The sequence below is a fragment of the Staurois parvus genome, unplaced genomic scaffold (assembly GCF_062004578.1).
Source record: "Staurois parvus isolate SC_StPar_1 unplaced genomic scaffold, SC_StPar_1.0 ptg000444l, whole genome shotgun sequence".
Classification (NCBI taxonomy): domain Eukaryota; kingdom Metazoa; phylum Chordata; class Amphibia; order Anura; family Ranidae; genus Staurois; species Staurois parvus.
The window spans coordinates 1,047,986-1,065,829 of NW_028318240.1; the positions used below are offsets into that span (position 1 = coordinate 1,047,986).

Genomic DNA, 17,844 nt, shown 5'->3' on the forward strand with positions numbered 1-17,844 from the left:
TAACAATTCTGTGTCCCTGTGTAACAATTCTGTGTCTGTGCGAGTAACAATTCTGTGGCCCTAAGTAACGGTTCTGTGGCCCTCAGTAACAATTCTGTGTCCCTGAGTAACAATTCTGTGTCTGTGCGAGTAACAATTCTGTGGCCCTAAGTAACAGTTCTGTGGCCCTCAGTAACAGTTCTGTGTCCCTGAGTAACAATTCTGTGTCTGTGCGAGTAACAATTCTGTGGCCCTAAGTAACGGTTCTGTGGCCCTCAGTAACAATTCTGTGTCCCTGAGTAACAATTCTGTGTCTGTGCGAGTAACAATTCTGTGGCCCTAAGTAACAGTTCTGTGGCCCTCAGTAACAGTTCTGTGTCCCTGAGTAACAATTCTGTGTCTGTGCGAGTAACAATTCTGTGGCCCTAAGTAACAGTTCTGTGGCCCTCAGTAACAATTCTGTGTCTGTGCGAGTAACAATTCTGTGTCTGTGCGAGTAACAATTCTGTGGCCCTAAGTAACAGTTCTGTGGCCCTCAGTAACAGTTATGTGTCCCTGAGTAACAATTCTGTGTCTGTGCGAGTAACAATTCTGTGGCCCTAAGTAACAGTTCTGTGGCCCTCAGTAACAGTTCTGTGTCCCTGAGTAACAATTCTGTGTCTGTGCGAGTAACAATTCTGTGGCCCTAAGTAACAGTTCTGTGGCCCTCAGTAACAATTCTGTGTCCCTGAGTAACAATTCTGTGGCCCTAAGTAACGGTTCTGTGGCCCTCAGTAACAATTCTGTGTCCCTGTGTAACAATTCTGTGTCTGTGCGAGTAACAATTCTGTGGCCCTAAGTAACGGTTCTGTGGCCCTCAGTAACAATTCTGTGTCCCTGAGTAACAATTCTGTGTCTGTGCGAGTAACAATTCTGTGGCCCTAAGTAACAGTTCTGTGGCCCTCAGTAACAGTTCTGTGTCCCTGAGTAACAATTCTGTGTCTGTGCGAGTAACAATTCTGTGGCCCTAAGTAACAGTTCTGTGGCCCTCAGTAACAGTTCTGTGTCCCTGAGTAACAATTCTGTGTCTGTGCGAGTAACAATTCTGTGGCCCTAAGTAACAGTTCTGTGGCCCTCAGTAACAATTCTGTGTCCCTGTGTAACAATTCTGTGTCTGTGCGAGTAACAATTGTGGCCCTAAGTAACAGTTCTGTGGCCCTCAGTAACAATTCTGTGTCTGTCCCTGAGTAACAATTCTGTGGCCCTAACTAAAGTTTCTGTGGCCCTAAGTAACAGTTCTGTGGCCCTCAGTAACAATTCTGTGTCTGTCCCTGAGTAACAATTCTGTGGCCCTAACTAAAGTTTCTGTGGCCCTAAGTAACAATTCTCTGGCACTCAGTAACAATTCTGTCTGTCCCTGAGTAACAATTCTGTGGCCCTAATAACGTTTCTGTGGCCCTAAGTAACAATTCTCTGGCACTCAGTAACAATTCTGTCTGTCCCTGAGTAACAATTCTGTGGCCCTAATAACGTTTCTGTGGCCCTAAGTAACAATTCTCTGGCACTCAGTAACAATTCTGTCTGTCCCTGAGTAAGAATTCTGTGGCCCTAACTAGCGTTTCTTTGTCCCTAAGTAACGATTCTGTGGCCCTCATTAACAATTCTGTGTCCCTGAGTAATGGTTCTCTGTCCCTAAGTAACGTTTCTCTGTCCCCAAGTATCGTTTCTGTGGCCCTAACTCTGTCCCTGTCCCTAATACAGAGCGGCCTGCCTCTGTTCAATGACTGCAGGCAAATGAAGAATTCCAAAATGGCCGCTATTTATAGCTCGACCATTACACAGTGCTGGCTGGCTGCTGATTGGCTGATGCGATCACATGTTGTTGAGGAATGCATTATGGGTCAGCGCGCCTTGTCTGCGCGCCTTCCCAGACATCCCCGCTCCGTCGTCGCACATGTCAGCCGCCATTTTCGGAAAAATTTCGATTCGCGCGTCCGAAGTAGGCTATTTTTCGGATTCGGCGCGAATCAAAATTTTTCCGATATTCGACTCGAATTCCACTTTGGCTACTTCGATTCGCTCATCTCTAGTCACAATCTCTAGCTCATCCAATCAGATAACACTTTGTAATCAGTGAGAAAATGCAAAGTGTTCCCTGAATGGCGCCCATGCAGAACAAGTGACCGTCTATGTTCAGTAAGTAGAAGGGCAGTTTCCCAACACAGGACCTGGAAAGTGGTGCCTACTACCATGATGTCCAGCTTCCAGGGGGATCCCATAGTTATGGTATATGCATAAGCACATTGGTCCAAACTGGGCCAATATAAATGTGTAAAAATTGCCATGTCTGGAATTCAATTATTTAAAGGTTCATGCAAAGTTATCCAAAATTATCAGTTACATTGATTTGTCCTCCCTACCTTGGAACATCAGTCAATTTGAAGGTCTTCGAAATTATGCCAGTTGTGTCAGGAATAAGTTGTTCATCTTTCACCATAATCCCATCTGGATTCTAAACCACAGAAATGAATAGTTATTACTGGACATACATTGCGTGAATAGCTTTGCTTCCAGATTCACTAAGTAGTCAAGCTACAGGACTACACTATACAGTTCCGTTGACTTCTATAGACCCATCTTCCAGCCAGGACATGAAGGTAGACGTGCCCCATAGAAGTCTATGAGGCTGTACTGTGCAGGGACAACCAGGAGAGGGAGCCTTTGAACACTGGATGTAGACATGTAATGGAGGTCACACCATTGGATATGAGTAAGTATGCATGAGTGGGTGGGGGGGCGATTAGCAAAGGTGCAATAAGAATTACTTCACAGGATGTTCTACAGCTATATTCTCTGCAATCCCTGTGTGTGAATGTGGAGAATAAGGCATTTTGGCCAATATGTGGTGCTGAGGAGCACACTTATTTCCTATGATAGTCAGGACCATCTAGTGGCCACAATACAGTATGCTTCTAGATGGCAGTGACTATTTTAGGAAATAAGTATGGTCCTCAGTGTCATCTAGTGACTATTTTAGGAAATGAGTATGGTCCTTAGTGTCATCTAGTGACTATTTTAGGAAATGAGTACACTCCTCAACATCATCTAGTGATTATCATAAGAAGTACGTACACTCCTCAGCATCAACTAGTGACCATCATAGGAAGTACGTACACTCCTCAGCATCAACTAGTGACTATCATAGGAAAAAAGCATGCGCCTCAGGATCATCTAGTGACTATCATAGGAAATAAGTATACTCCTCTGCATCATCTAGTGTCTATCATAAGAAATATGTACACTCCTCAGCATTATCTAGTGACTATCATAGGAAATAAGCATGCTCCTCCGCATAACTAGTGTCTATCATAGGAAATAAGCATGCTCCTCTGCATCATCTAGTGACTCTCATAGGAAATAAGTATGCTCCTCAGCATCATCTAGTGACTCTCATAGGAAATAAGTATGCTCCTCAGCATCATCTAGTGACTCTCATAGGAAAAACTTATGCTCCTCAGCATCATCTAGTGACTTTCATAGGAAATAAGTATGCTCCTCTGCATCATGTAGTGTCTATCATAGGAAATAAGTATGCTCCTCAGCATCATCTAGTGACTTTCATAGGAAATAAGTATGCTCCTCAGCATCATCTAGTGACTATCACAGGAAATAAGTATGCTCCTCAGCATCATCTAGTGACTCTCATAGAAAATAAGTATGCTCCTTGGCATCATCTAGTGACTATCATAGGAAATGAGTATGCTCCTCAGCATCATCTAGTGACTCTCATAGGAAATAAGTATGCTCCTCAGCATCATCTAGTGACTCTCATAGGAAATAAGTATGCTCCTCAGCATCATCTAGTGACTATCACAGGAAATAAGTATGCTCCTCAGCATCATCTAGTGACTCTCATAGGAAATACGTATGCTCCTCAGCATCATCTAGTGACTCTCATAGGAAATAAGTATGCTCCTCAGCATCATCTAGTGACTATCATAGGAAATAAGTATGCTCCTCAGCATCATCTAATGACTCTCATAGGAAATACGTATGCTCCTCAGCATCATCTAGTGACTCTCATAGGAAATAAGTATGCTCCTCAACATCATCTAGTGACTCTCATAGGAAATAAGTATGCTCCTCAGCATCATCTAGTGACTCTCATAGGAAATAAGTATGCTCCTCAGCATCATCTAGTGACTCTCATAGGAAAAACTTATGCTCCTCAGCATCATCTAGTGACTTTCATAGGAAATAAGTATGCTCCTCTGCATCATGTAGTGTCTATCATAGGAAATAAGTATGCTCCTCAGCATCATCTAGTGACTTTCATAGGAAATAAGTATGCTCCTCAGCATCATCTAGTGACTATCACAGGAAATAAGTATGCTCCTCAGCATCATCTAGTGACTCTCATAGGAAAAACGTATGCTCCTCAGCATCATCTAGTGACTTTCATAGGAAATAAGTATGCTCCTCTGCATCATGTAGTGTCTATCATAGGAAATAAGTATGCTCCTCAGCATCATCTAGTGACTTTCATAGGAAATAAGTATGCTCCTCAGCATCATCTAGTGACTATCACAGGAAATAAGTATGCTCCTCAGCATCATCTAGTGACTTTCATAGGAAATAAGTATGCTCCTCTGCATCATGTAGTGTCTATCATAGGAAATAAGTATGCTCCTCAGCATCATCTAGTGACTTTCATAGGAAATAAGTATGCTCCTCAGCATCATCTAGTGACTATCACAGGAAATAAGTATGCTCCTCAGCATCATCTAGTGACTATCATAGGAAATAAGTATGCTCCTCAGCATCATCTAGTGACTATCATAGGAAATATGTATGCTCTTCAATGTTATCTAGTGCTGCACCACAATGGTTTGCTGGATGGCCATGGCATGTGTACACCACCATCCATTACTCTACCTTCCTCCAACCGCAAATGTGTAAGGCTTGGTTCACATTAGTGAGAATTAATGTGTGGCTTGAATCACAACAAAAATCACAAAACAATGGAAATCACATTATTTTAAATGTTAGCCATTCAAATCAATGTGTTTGAGCACGGGGAGATTTTGGAAAAGGTTTCTGTACTACTTCAGTGCCATTCCAGTGCACTATAGGCCCCATAGACTTCAATGGAAATGCACAGAAATCTTGTGTACATGCGATTTGGAAAGCAATTTCATGTTATAATAACACTCTGGTCTCCTCCCAGGGAAATCCTTAGTCCTTCAAAAGTAGTAGTAGAAGTTGTCATAGTTGTAGTAGTAGCGGTTGTAGTAGTCATAGTAGTAGTAGCAGTAGTAATAGAAGTAGTAGTAGTAATAGTAGAAGAAGAAGTAGTACCAGTAGAAGCAGTAATAATTGTAATAATAGTAGTAGAAGTAGTCATAGTAGTAGTAGTAGTTTTAGGAGTAATAGAAGTAGTAGCAGTAGCAGTAGTAGTAGAAAGAGTATTAGCAGCAGTAGTAGTAGTAATCGTAGTAGTAGTTGTAGTAGAAGAAGAAGTAGTAGTAGCAGTAGTAGTTGTAGTAGTAGTAGAAATAGTAGTAGTAGAAGTAGTAGTAATTGTAGTAGTAGTATTAATTGTTGTGGTAGCAGTAGTTGTATAAGTTGCAGTAGTGGTTGTAATAGAAATAGCAGTAGTAGTAGTTGTTGTAGTAGTAGTAGTAACAGTCGTCGTAGTAGAAGTGGTAGTAGTAGTCATAGTAGAAGTGGTAGTAGTAGTCAGGGGCGGACTGACCATTTGGAAACTCGGGCACTGCCCGAGGGCCCGGGGTCAGTAGGGGGCCCCATGAGATGCCCCTGGTACCTTTTTCAAAGGCTTTTTTGAGTTTGGGCAAGGACACAGGGGTCCCATGATCCCCTATTGCCCGGGGGCCCCGTGAGTTGTCAGTCCGCCCCTGGTAGTGATAGTAGTAGTAGAAGTAGTAGTTGTTGTAGTAGTAGTCATAAAATCACCTCAAAATTGCTAAGAAGTCACACGTACATAGATAATTGCACCTCAAATTGGATCAAAATCACATCGCATTAGTGTGAACCAGGCCTAAATGAGGTCTTGAAAAAAGTAAAGTTTTGTTTAAGAGCAGACAACACATAATACATTCTTGGTTAGCCAAGAAACCCTCTTCTGAGTTCCCCTCTGATATCATCGCACTTGACGTATCCTGATGACATGAGAAGCCCCACTATGCACTACCCCCCCAGACCCCCCCCCCCATCCAATAAGACTGTCTCAGTGGCCATCAAAGGGACTCCCAATGGGAGAACAGCAGATACATTGTACTTACCAGGACCTCTACTTGCACTGCCTTGTTTGTAGGCTGCATGTTGAAATTTACAGGAAAAAGTCTATATTGAACTAGAGGAACAGAAGAGAGACCACAACACAATCATATTTCTGGAATGTGACAAACATGGTTTTCTGTATTTCAATCATTACTATTTACAATGTTTCAAAAAACGATTACTTACAGTAACATAATGGGCCCAAGACGAAAAGTCAACGCCCTAGAACAGTTGTCTCCAAACTTTCTACGCAAAGGGCCAGTTTACTGTCCCTCAGACTTTAGGGAGCTGGACTGTAGCCAGTGGGAGTAGAGAATGCTCAGAATTATTATTATTATTATAATACAGGACTTATATAGCGCCGACAGTTTGCTCAGCGCTTTACATTATGGAGGGGTACAGTAACAATACAGTTCAATACAAGAGGAATTAGAGGGACCTGCTCCTTGGAGCTTACAATCTAGGAGGGAGGGGATAGTGGTATAAGAGGTAATTAGCTGTGGGGGATGGAGTGGTAGGAGGAGTAGGGGATTCCAGTATTAGCTGGGGTCGGGGTAGGCTTCCCTGAAGAGATGAGTTTTCAGAGTGCGCCTAAAAGTGAGCAGAGTAGGTGATAGCCTGATAGCTTGGGGTAGGGAGTTACAGAGGATGGGTGAAGCCCTTGAGAAATCCTGGAGACGAGCATGGGAGGAGGAGACAAGAGCGCTAGAGAGTAGGAGGTCTTGCGAAGAGTGAAGAGTACGGTTTGGGTGGTATTTAGAGATAAGTTCGGTGATGTAATTAGGGGCAGTGTTATGAACGGCTTTATACGTCAGTGTTAGTGTTTTGAATTTTATTCGTTGGGCAATTGGAAGCCAGTGGAGGGATTGGCAGAGAGGGGTGGAGGACACTGAGTGGAGGCCAGTGGAGGGATTGGCAGAGAGGGGTGGAGGACACTGAGTGGAGGCCAGTGGAGGGATTGGCAGAGAGGGGTGGCAGATACAGAGTGGTTAATAAGGTGAATGAGTCTGGCAGCAGCATTTCTGATGGACTGGAGTGGCGATAGCCTGCGATGAGGTAGGCCAGTGAGGAGGGAGTTACAGTAGTCAAGGCGTGATATAGTAAGGGAGTGGATGAGTTGCTTAGTGGTTTCCGAGGTTAGGAACGGTTGTATTTTGGAGATGATGCGGAGGTGAAGTCTACATGAGTTTGTCAGTGATTGGACCTGGGGTTGAAAGGACAGATTGGAGTCTAGGATTACACCTAGTACCCGAGGTCAAGTAGTAGGAGTATAGTATAGTGGCCATTGGTTTTGGCAGTTAGTAGGTCATTGGTGAGTTTGAGTAGGGCAGTTTCGGTGGAGTATAGGGGGCGGAAGCCGGACTGTAAAGGGTCAAGAAGGTTGTTGTCGGTGAGATGGGAGTTCAGGCGATTGTAGACTAAGCGTTCTAGGAGTTTAGAGGTAAATGGCAGCAGGGAGATGGGTCTTAGGTTGTTCAGGTCGGAGGGGTCCAGGGAGGGTTTCTTAAGTATGGGAGTGATGTGCACGTGCTTTAGAGGGGAGGGGAAGATACCGGTGGAGAGGGAAAGATTGAAGATGTGAGTGAGGGAGCATAGGATGGAAGAGGAGGGGGACCGCAGGAGTTGTGAGGGGCAGGGTCCAGGGGGCAGGTGGTGTGGCGGGCTTCGGAGAAAATCTTAGTGACCTCTTCGGTAGTAGTGAGGTCAAGGGAGCAAAGTGTTGAGGGGGTTATTGTGTGAGAACTGTTAAGTGGGGTGGGTGTCTGAGCAGTGGCGAAGTCCCTACGAATTGCGTCGATCTTGTTTTTGAAGTAGTTGGCAATCTCATTGGCGGTAAGTGAGGTACTGGGGGGAGGTGGAGGCGGAGAAAGTAGAGAGCTAAAAGTGGAGAAGAGCCGGCGAGGACTGGAGGAGAAGGTATTAATGAGGGTAATAAAGTAGGCTTGTTTGGCAGCGTGAAGGGAGGAAGTGTACGTTAAGAAGGCAGATTTATAGCGGGTGAACGCTTGTAGGGATTTGGTTTAACGCCATAGTCGCTCCAGCGCACGACTACAACGCTTGAGGTTTCTGGTGTGGTCGGTCTGCCAGGGTTGTAGCGGTCGGGGCCTAATGCTTCATGTTGTTGGGGGTGCGAGCGCGTCTAGAGCGGCTGGAAGCGAGTTGTATACAGTGGTGGCCAGGTCAGGGGCAGGACAGGGAATGGATGCGGTCGTAAAGTTGGTCAGTTGCAGAGTGGAAGGGAGCAGGGTTCCAGGTTTCTGCTGGTAATTGTTTGCCATTTGGAGGAATAGGTGTTTGAGGACGAGGAGACGGAGAAGGTGATGAGGTTGTGATCGGAAAGAGGAGAAGGGGGTGTTTATGAGGTTGCCGGGAGTGCAAAGGTGAGAGAAGACAAGGTCAAGAGTGTTCCCGTCAGAGTGGAGGACTGTATGCACTGTGCTAGTGCAAAAGAAGAGGTTATGTGGAAGAGTTGGGATGTAGCCGGGTTTTGATGTTGATAGGGATGTTGAAGTCTCCAAGAATGATAGTGGGTAGCTCAGAGGAGAGAAAGAAGGGTAGCCAGGTGGCGAAGTCGTCAAGAAAGCGGGACACGGGAGAGGAATAGTGCTCCATTGTTGATACCAGTGTGAAGTACAATACCCCATTGATGGTGTCAGTAGGCGGAATGGTGCTCCACCATTGGTGACTGTTGGTGGAATAATGCCCCAAGGGCCAGATAAACTCAGGCAAAGGGACACATCCGGCCCCCAGACCGCAGTTTGGAGACCACTGCCCTAGAAGATCCTTGTTTTAAAAAAAGTGACAGATATTTAGAGCCAAATTGAATCATATTTAAAAATTACAATCACATAGCTAAAAACAGATCCTTATTTTAAAAAACGTGACAGTTATTTTCAACCAAGGTGAATCATATTTGAAAACTACATTCACGCAAGTAAAAATAAAGATTCTTATTCTTGTGTTAGGGTTTGTGTGACTTGAGCCTAAAGTGAATAGCCGTCCAACCAACAGGGAGCAGGAGCTTTCCTAAGTGTAAATCTCTAGCTCTGATTCAGCAGGGCGCATTTTGGACCTCTGCAGAGAGACCATTGCTTCCACACAGAGGTCCCCCTCTGCAGCATGCTGGCAGGGGACAGGCTTTTTTCTACTTTCTAAAGAAAGCAAACTGTAAGACTCTTTGCTTGTCTTTGTATACTGTAGATGCACCTGGAATGTACTTAGCTGATTTAAAATGATTCTAAAGGCTTATTTGTTTTTTAAGATAAAATAGCGAAAATTCTATACTTACCTGCTGTGTTTAATGGTTTTGCACAAAGCAGGCTTCATCCTCCACTTCTCGGGTCCCCCGCAGGCTCCCCTGGCCCATCCCTCCTGTCGGGTGCCCCCACAGCTAGCAGCTTGCTATGGGGGCACCCACTGCTCTGTGTCCATTTACACACAAGGAGCTGTGGTTCGGCCCCACCCCCTCTCTTTTCTCATTGGCTCACTGGCTGTGATTGACAGCAGTGGGAGTCAATGGCTCCTGCTTCTGTCTCAGCCAGTGAAAAGAGGGAGTCCCGGTATAGCCGAGATTCCAGTGCACATCGCTGGATCGACAGGTGGCTTAGGTGAGTATTAACCTCCCTGGCGGTATTCCCGAGTGTAGCTCGGGGTAAAGTTTCAACACCACAAGCGGTAACCCCGAGCTACACTCAGGAATACACTGCAGCGCTGCTCTGGGATCTCTCCAGCACAGTGTCCTCGGCCATCTCCTCTGGCCGATGCCGGCATCTGTGTTCCGTTCCCTGCGACGTCGGGACGTACGGGGGATGGAATTGGCAGGAAATTTAAAAATGTCAAAATGTGACATTCACTAAAATCACATAGTATAACATTACTGTATCAAACCATTTCACATACATTTTGTCCCGAGTGCTTTGTCCGGCGCCCTGCCTTCATTTTTACTGTTCTTTCTGCCTGGAAGCTGAGAAACGTCCATGGCGTCCAAAAAGCATCCCTTTAGGTCAGACGCGGTTTTAGACCGGCCAGAGAACAGCGATAGTAAATCAGAACCACTTGCAGAATTGAGTGATAATGATTCGTGGGGGAAATTCATCATCAGACACTGAAAACGAGTTTGTGACTTTGCTCAGTGATGTGCGAACTTGGCGCTATATTTCACATTTCAGAGTTTTTGGTTTGATTATATTATTGAATTAAATGTATTATTATATTATTATTTTTTATGATTATTCATTAAATTATAATTTATGATTTCGTGTTTCAAATTTTATCATACCCGGGATGTTTACTAGACTCTTGTTCGGACAGATTTCAGTGAGTTATTCCTAAAAATTACAGGCCTACAATAAAAAAAACGACATATTTCCATGCAAAAAAATGTACCGCTTTGAGCACAGAAATACTGACATAATCAGACCACTAGGGAGGTTAAGGGGGCTGGGGGGATGCTGCACGCAGAAGGTTTTTTACGTTCATGCATAGAATTCATGAAGGTAAAAAACCTTAAGCCTTTAGAACCACTTTAAACTGAAAGTGAAATCATTTGGGGCTTTCAGGTGACTCTGTCATGAGAAAAGTGTTGGAATTGCCATTGCTGGCCCCTTTCTGAAAATGCTAGTTTTCTGGCGGTGTCTGGCTCTGTTTTGTTTTTGAGTTGCAGACCCAGAAAAAGCATTCAGTAAATGAGTGTCAGAATCCCTTATTTATTTATTTCAGGTACTTATATAGCGCCGTCAATTTACGCAGCGCTTTACATATATATTGTACATTCACATCAGTCCCTAACACTCAAGGGGTGTACAATCTAAGGTCCCTAACTCACATTCATACATACACATACCATGGCCAATTTAGATAGGAGCCAATTAATCTACCAGCATGTCTTTGGAGTGGGGGAGGAAACCGGAGTACCCGGAGGAAACCCACACAGGCACAGGGAGAACATGCAAACTCCAGGCAGGTGGTGCTGTGGTTGGAATTTGAACCGGCAACCTTAGTACTGCCAGGCAGAAGTGCTAACCACTTAGCCACTGTGTCACCCATATTTCTATACTTGTTCCAGGTGAGAGAGTGTTTATGAACATTGTGTCAGAAGGTCAATTTTTTTACAGCAGAAGCTTATACAGCTACTGTATTTACACAGTAACTCCCATGGGGGGAGGGGAGCTGCAGAAATGAAGAAGGACAAGGCCTACAACACCTAACATTTGTACTTCTACTAAGTTCTTTTGGACATGCTATGCATGCCCAGTGTCCACAAATGGTCACATTTATATCGATGAGTTGACCATCTGGCTGATAACAATGCACTTATTCTGTGGCTGATATTTTATCATTTGACCAGGGAGGTGGAGTGATAGAAGTCTTTCTAAAGTCAACAATAGTATCATTTCTTCATTTTGCTGCTACATTATACAGACAAGTACCTGATGTCCCCGGGGTGTAGATGGGTTTGTCTGTCTGTAGGAAGATGTATCCACTGTGAAAGATCAGAAGAAGAACTTTCTCCACTTTGCATGGTGGATTGTTGGACTTCACTTCTACAGATACATATTGTTTCTTCCTTGGGTTTTTTAATAAATCTTTACCCGAAATCTAGATAAGAAAAAGAAAAACATTGTTCTAAGCTCAAATATCACATGAAACTCTTGCTGTAGATCTTAAAGTTGGGCTTACCCACAGATTTAACCATTTCTTAAAGAAAGTTCTATTTAGAAATGTTTAATAAATGTTTTTTTTTATTAAATATTATTAGATCCTCCATTAAACATAACATTGTGGTTTTCTGCTTTGTTTTTATTTACAATCTGTTTACTGGTGCATGCGCAGTATATGTTACATTCAAGGCATGCCATAGATGATAACTGTCACCAGGGCCGGGAAAAGGGGTGGGTGAGAGGGGCGGCTGCCCTGGGTGCAATGGTTTACTGTATGAATGGGGGTGCTTTCCTTCTGTTACAAAGCTGACAGGAGTAGCGACAACGGAATCACCACTACTGTTAGCCCAGTGCTGGGAGCAGAGAGGAGAGGAGGAGAGAGCTGGGACAGGGTACGGGCTGTGTTCTCACTTACCCTCCTCCTTCCTGCCAGTGCTGTGCTCCTGTATTAACAAGCAGGCAGCAAAGTTCACAGACACACAGGAATTGTACTAGCAGGAAAGAGGTTGGGGGGAGGGAGTGTGATGGATTTGGGAAAATGTCTATTTTGTTTCCTATTGAATATATATATATATATATATATATATATACACTATTTTTATACATATTTACTTTGATACTGTAATACTATTTCTTTCTTCATATTTATAAATGTTTAGCATGAATATATATGTTGTGTGAATATTTTCTGCCTGTTGGGCTTTGTGGTACTTCAAAGAAATCCTTGCTTAAGAAATGTTTGCTCACACGCACCGACCCCTCCCACCGTGTGATTTGGAAGACAAAAGGAATGTTTTTCTTTCTATAGATAAGACCTGGAAGAAGATCACACCTATACCATGACAGAGATTGTTTTCGTGTGGAAATGACCATTCAAAGACTAATATAATGCTTATGCTGTTGTCACATGACTTTTGCATCATTCTGCATATATAAGCTCACTTTCTCATTATAATAAACTAGAAGTATTCATAGACTGAACTTGTGTGTCAGCGTGAGTCTCTTCCAGTGTGCGCACATTCCAAAGCTAGAATGATAAATTAGGACAGGAACAGATAAGCACTGGACGATTCAGTCCTTGACTAAATCAGGAGCACAGCCTGCACCACCGAGTGAATAAGTGTCCAAAATAGGCCAGGAATGGATAGTCATCCACACAAGCATATGACTTGTGTTAAAACGGAGCTGTACAGTGATTTCGACAAGTGAGTGACTGCTGGGCGTAGTATCCCATAAACCTGAACATCATGAATGCAGTTTGGTATCTTTGCCCTGGGCACTGGATGACCTTGTCCCGTCACTGACTGTCACAGTGTGCTTATATCAACTCTTAACCAGGGGCGGACTGACCATTTGGAAACTCAGGCACTGCCCGGGGGCCGGGGGTCAGTAGGGGGCCCCATGAGATACCCCTGGTACCTTTTTCATAGGATTTTTTGAGTTTGGGCAAGGACACAGGGGCCCCATGATCCCTTATTGCCCAGGGGCCCCATGAGTTGTCAGTCCGCCCCTGCTCTTAACTGATCTTTAAGACCCTCAAATGGCTGGTTGTATAGCTGGTCATGGGTGTAGTTCCGTGGGACCTGCACATCCAAATAAATGCTAAGAAACCACCTTACTGGGAGGATAGGAGGTTCCAGCTCCTCTTTGAAGCCAGGCATATGTAGGCCTGAACTCAAGTATATAATAAAAGTATATACAAAATTAAAACTTAAAGTGGAGTTCCACCCAAAAGTGGAAGCTCTGCTTTTCTGCCTCCCCCCCCCCACTTCTGCTGCCACATTTGGCACCTTTTGGGGGGAGCAGGTAACTGGTTTCGATAGGTACCCACTCCCACTTCCGGATCACTTTGCCACAGCACCCCTCTGGGACACTTCCAAGGTCCCAGAGGACTGCAGCCGAGTGACAAAGAGTAGCGCAGAAGGAAACCGGCGGTGAAGCCGTGAGGCTTCACCGCCACTTTCCCTTAGTCAAGATGTCAGTGCCAGCACCCGACAGCCTATTGAAGAATCGGCTCAGGATGAGGACACCACTGGACGCATGGACAGGTAAGTGTCTTACTATCAAAAGTCAGCAGCCACAGTATTTGTAGTTGCTGACTTTTAATTTTTTTTTGGGAAGGTGGCAGGGGCCGGAACTCCGCTTCAACATTCTATTCATTCAACATACACACATATGAAAAAAAAATGTTTTCTAAGTTCTCCTCATTTAGAAAGATCCCTCTACTTGAAATATCCCTCTCTACAACCCCAATTTAATACTAACTCCCTGTAATCCCAATTTACCCAACTAGCCTTAGCTTTAGCTTTCCTTGTAACCCTCACACTAACCCCCCCCCGTAACTCCAAAACCTATAATAACTCCCCCTTTAACCCCCACACTAACCTTCTCTGTAATCCCAGCCCTTACTTTAACCCTTCCTGTAACACTAATTTTCCCAGTAGCCCTCACATCAATCCTTGTAATATTAAACTCCACCAAAACCCCAAACTTTACACTAACATTAATCTTTCCAAGAACCCAACCCTAACATTAACCTGTTCTGTAACCAGGGGCGAATTGACAACTCATGGGGCCCCCGGGCAATAGGGGATCATGGGGCCCCTGTGTCCTTGCCCAAACTCAAAAAGCCTATGAAAAAAAGGTACCAGGGGCATCTCATGGGGCCCCCTACTGACCCCGGGCCCTCGGCAGTGCCCGAGTTTCCCAATGGTCAGTCCGCCCTTGCTTACATCTGATTGTCCCTTTTGTATAGTTTGAAAGAAACGTGTATAAAAAATATAAAACAGTATAAAAAGTGTTTTATGACAGCTAGGGTTCTCATCCAGGCAGGTTGAGGGGCTCCAGGGTGCTTGTGTTTATACAGAGGACACTGGATTGAAGTTGGGTCCTGGAGGCTGGAGGTTTCGTAGAGACGGATGAAGTGTCCAATCCTGGGTCTAGGTTTTGAGGACAACCACTATTCTGATTGTGCAGATGTACACAGTACTTACACTCACCAGCCACTTTTATTAGGTACACCTTGCTAGTGCCAAAAAATATCAACCACGCCATTACACCACCAGCCTGAAGGCAGGATGGATCCATGCTTTCATGTTGTTTATGCCAAATTCTGAACATGCTGTTGCCTTTCTATCATCTCAAGCCAGTCTACCCATTCTCCTCTCACATCAACAAAGCATTTTCATCCACACAACTGCCACTCACTGGATATTTTCTCTTTTATGGACCATTGTCTGTAAACTCTAGAGATGGTTGTGTGTGAAAATCCCAGTAGATCAGCAACCATGCAATGTTCAAAGTCACTTAAATCCCCTTTCTTCCCCATTCTGATGCTCGCTTTGAACTTCAGCAAACCGTCTTCACCACATCGCCGAGTTGCTGCCATGTGATTGACTGGTTAGCAATTTGTGTAACCGAGCAATTTAACTGGTGTACCTAAAAAAGTGGCTGGTGAGTGTATAGTATAGGGGCTAACTGGATTAGGGTTCCACCCTCCCAAAGAGACTATTGTACTGCCAAGGAGCAGCAGGTGAATGGACCTACAAGGGAAGTGTGTTTGATGTCCACAAAGTATTTTCATCCACATGACTGCTACTCACTGGATATTTTCTCTTTTTTGGACCATTCTCTGTAAACCCTTGAGATGGTTGTGTGTGAAAATCCCAGTAGATCTGCAACCATGCAATGTTCAAAGTCACTTAAATCCCCTTTCTTCCCCATTCTGATGCTCAGTTTGAACTTCAGCAAGTCGTCAAATTTAGCAATTTGTGTTACTGAGCAATTGAACTGGTGTACCTAATAAAGTGGCCAGTGAGTGTATAGTATAGGGCAGTGATGGCGAACCTATGGCACGCAGAGCCATCTCAGTGGGCACGCCAGGAAGAAGAGGAAGATGAGCGCACACGGACCACGCATACTGACCGGCCATCCAGATCTTGTCCACACTGGACCCCCATCAAACTACATTTCCCACATGTCTCTGGGGCCAGGGTGGGTGTGGACGAGAGGAAACGGCTCCTATGCGGATCTGGCACCAGGGGTGATGTAGCCGGGGATGGGCGTGGAAGAGAGGAAGAGGCTCCCACACTGCTCCGGGGCCAGGGGCAACGTGTTCAGCGTGGATGGGAATGAGCTGCTGGGTTGGAAGCCACACCAACACTGCCAGAGGTGAGATTAACTGCTTGCAGTGTCATCCATCAGTGCCCAGAAGTGTCACCCATCAGTGCCCAGCAGTGTCGCCTGTCAGTGCTGCCCAGCAGTGCCACCTGTCAGTGCTGCCCAGCAGTGCCACCTGTCAGTGCTGAACAGCAGTGTTGCCCATCAGTGCCACCCATCAATGATGCCCAGCAGTGCCCAGCAGTGTCATCCATCAGTGCCCAGAAGTGTCACCCGTCAGTGCCCAGCAGTGTCGCCTGTCAGTGCTGCCCAGCAGTGCCACCTGTCAGTGCTGCCCAGCAGTGCCACCTGTCAGTGCTGTCCAGCAGTGCCGCCCGTCAGTGCTGCCCATCAGTGCCACCCATCAATGATGCCCAGCAATGCCGCCGATCAGTGCCGTCTGTCAGTGCCTCCAGTTGGTGCTATCAGTCAGTGCCGCTTATCAGTGCCCATCATTGCTGCATATCAGTGCATCGTCAGTGCCTCCTCATCAATGCCCACCAGTGCTGCCTCATCAGTGCTACCCATCTGTGCCACCTCATCAATGCCCATCAGTGCTGCCTATTAGTGCAGCCTCACCAACGCACATCAAAGAAAAAATATTACCTGTTTGCAAAATTTTATAATAGAAGCAAAGAAAACCTTTTATGTTTTTAATTTTTTGCTCTTTTTTCATTTATAGTGCAAAAAATAAAACACCCAGTGGTGTTTAAATACCACCAAAAAAGCTCTATTTGTGTGAAAAAATGAGTGTTGCATGACTGCACAATTGTCATTGTCAAGTGCAACAGCACTGAAAGCTGAAAATTGGTCTGGGCAGGAAGGTGGTAGAAGTGCCCGGTAGGCAAGTGGTTAATTGCAGTGTTGGCACTTTGAAATAAAAAAGTTGGTTTTGTGTTGCAGTTTTGGGCACTCGGGTTCAAAAAGGTTCGCCATCACTGACCTAGGGGCTAACTGGATTAGGGTTCTACCCTCCCAAAGAGACTATTGTACTGCCAGGGAGCCGCAGGTGAATGGACCTACAAGGGAAGGGTGTTTGTCTGCAATGACCAGATCAAAACTTGGAGTTACAGTTGCTGCAGCGTGTGAACACCATTGTGTTCTGGATTGGGAGCCTGTGTTCTAGGCTGAGAACTGTGTAGCCCAAGGTGGGCTGTTTTGTAGCCAGGAAGTTCCGTTTTTGCTTTTAAATGCTGTATGAAGTTAAAGCCCTTGTGTGGGAATCCTGCTGTAAGGAACTTTGACTTTTCAATAAAAGTGGACAAAGAAAGCCCCGAAACATACTTCACGGGTGGACTGGAGATAGAATTTCCCTAAGGCCTTACCGTTACTTTGGCCGTTCCCAGGTTTTGGTTTCCACTGTTCATAGTGATCTTGCCATGAGCAAGTATTAAGTTTTTAACAGGGAAATCCTGGATGATGTAGTCAACTTCAAATGCTGAATTGTGTCCATCTACTACAATGGTTTCTTCAGAGTCTGCACGTAGCACGCTGGGTGTAATCAGGGTGCATCTATTGAGAGGAGACAATAACACTGTATCAAATTGTGAACAATACATTCGAAAAAAATGGAGGTGCTGCCAACACAATTAATGCAGCAACCTATACATCTCAATTTTCTTATGGACAGGAAATATTATAGCTTTAGAACATCTCAAGATCACTAAAAATGGTGACTTCAGACCAATCTGGACAGATACAGCCAGGAATGATGTCAAAGCTGAAGAAAACAACACAGTGTGCATAATATGGTGTGTAAGTGGTTGTA

The 17,844-nt window shown here is 44.8% G+C and overlaps 1 protein-coding gene across 1 annotated transcript in view; it reads right to left on the reverse strand.

Moving 5' to 3' along the window:
• The window catches only part of LOC149453935 (venom factor-like), a 251,889-nt gene that overhangs the window by 221,792 nt on the left and 12,253 nt on the right, over positions 1 to 17,844 (reverse strand). The window contains exons 2-5 of the mRNA XM_089688006.1: positions 17,402 to 17,588; positions 11,688 to 11,856; positions 6,261 to 6,331; positions 2,379 to 2,470 (exon numbers count right to left, since the gene is read on the reverse strand). Of these exons, the coding sequence (XP_089544132.1) occupies positions 2,379 to 2,470; positions 6,261 to 6,331; positions 11,688 to 11,856; positions 17,402 to 17,588 (519 nt within the window). The remainder of the gene's footprint in view (positions 1 to 2,378; positions 2,471 to 6,260; positions 6,332 to 11,687; positions 11,857 to 17,401; positions 17,589 to 17,844) is intronic.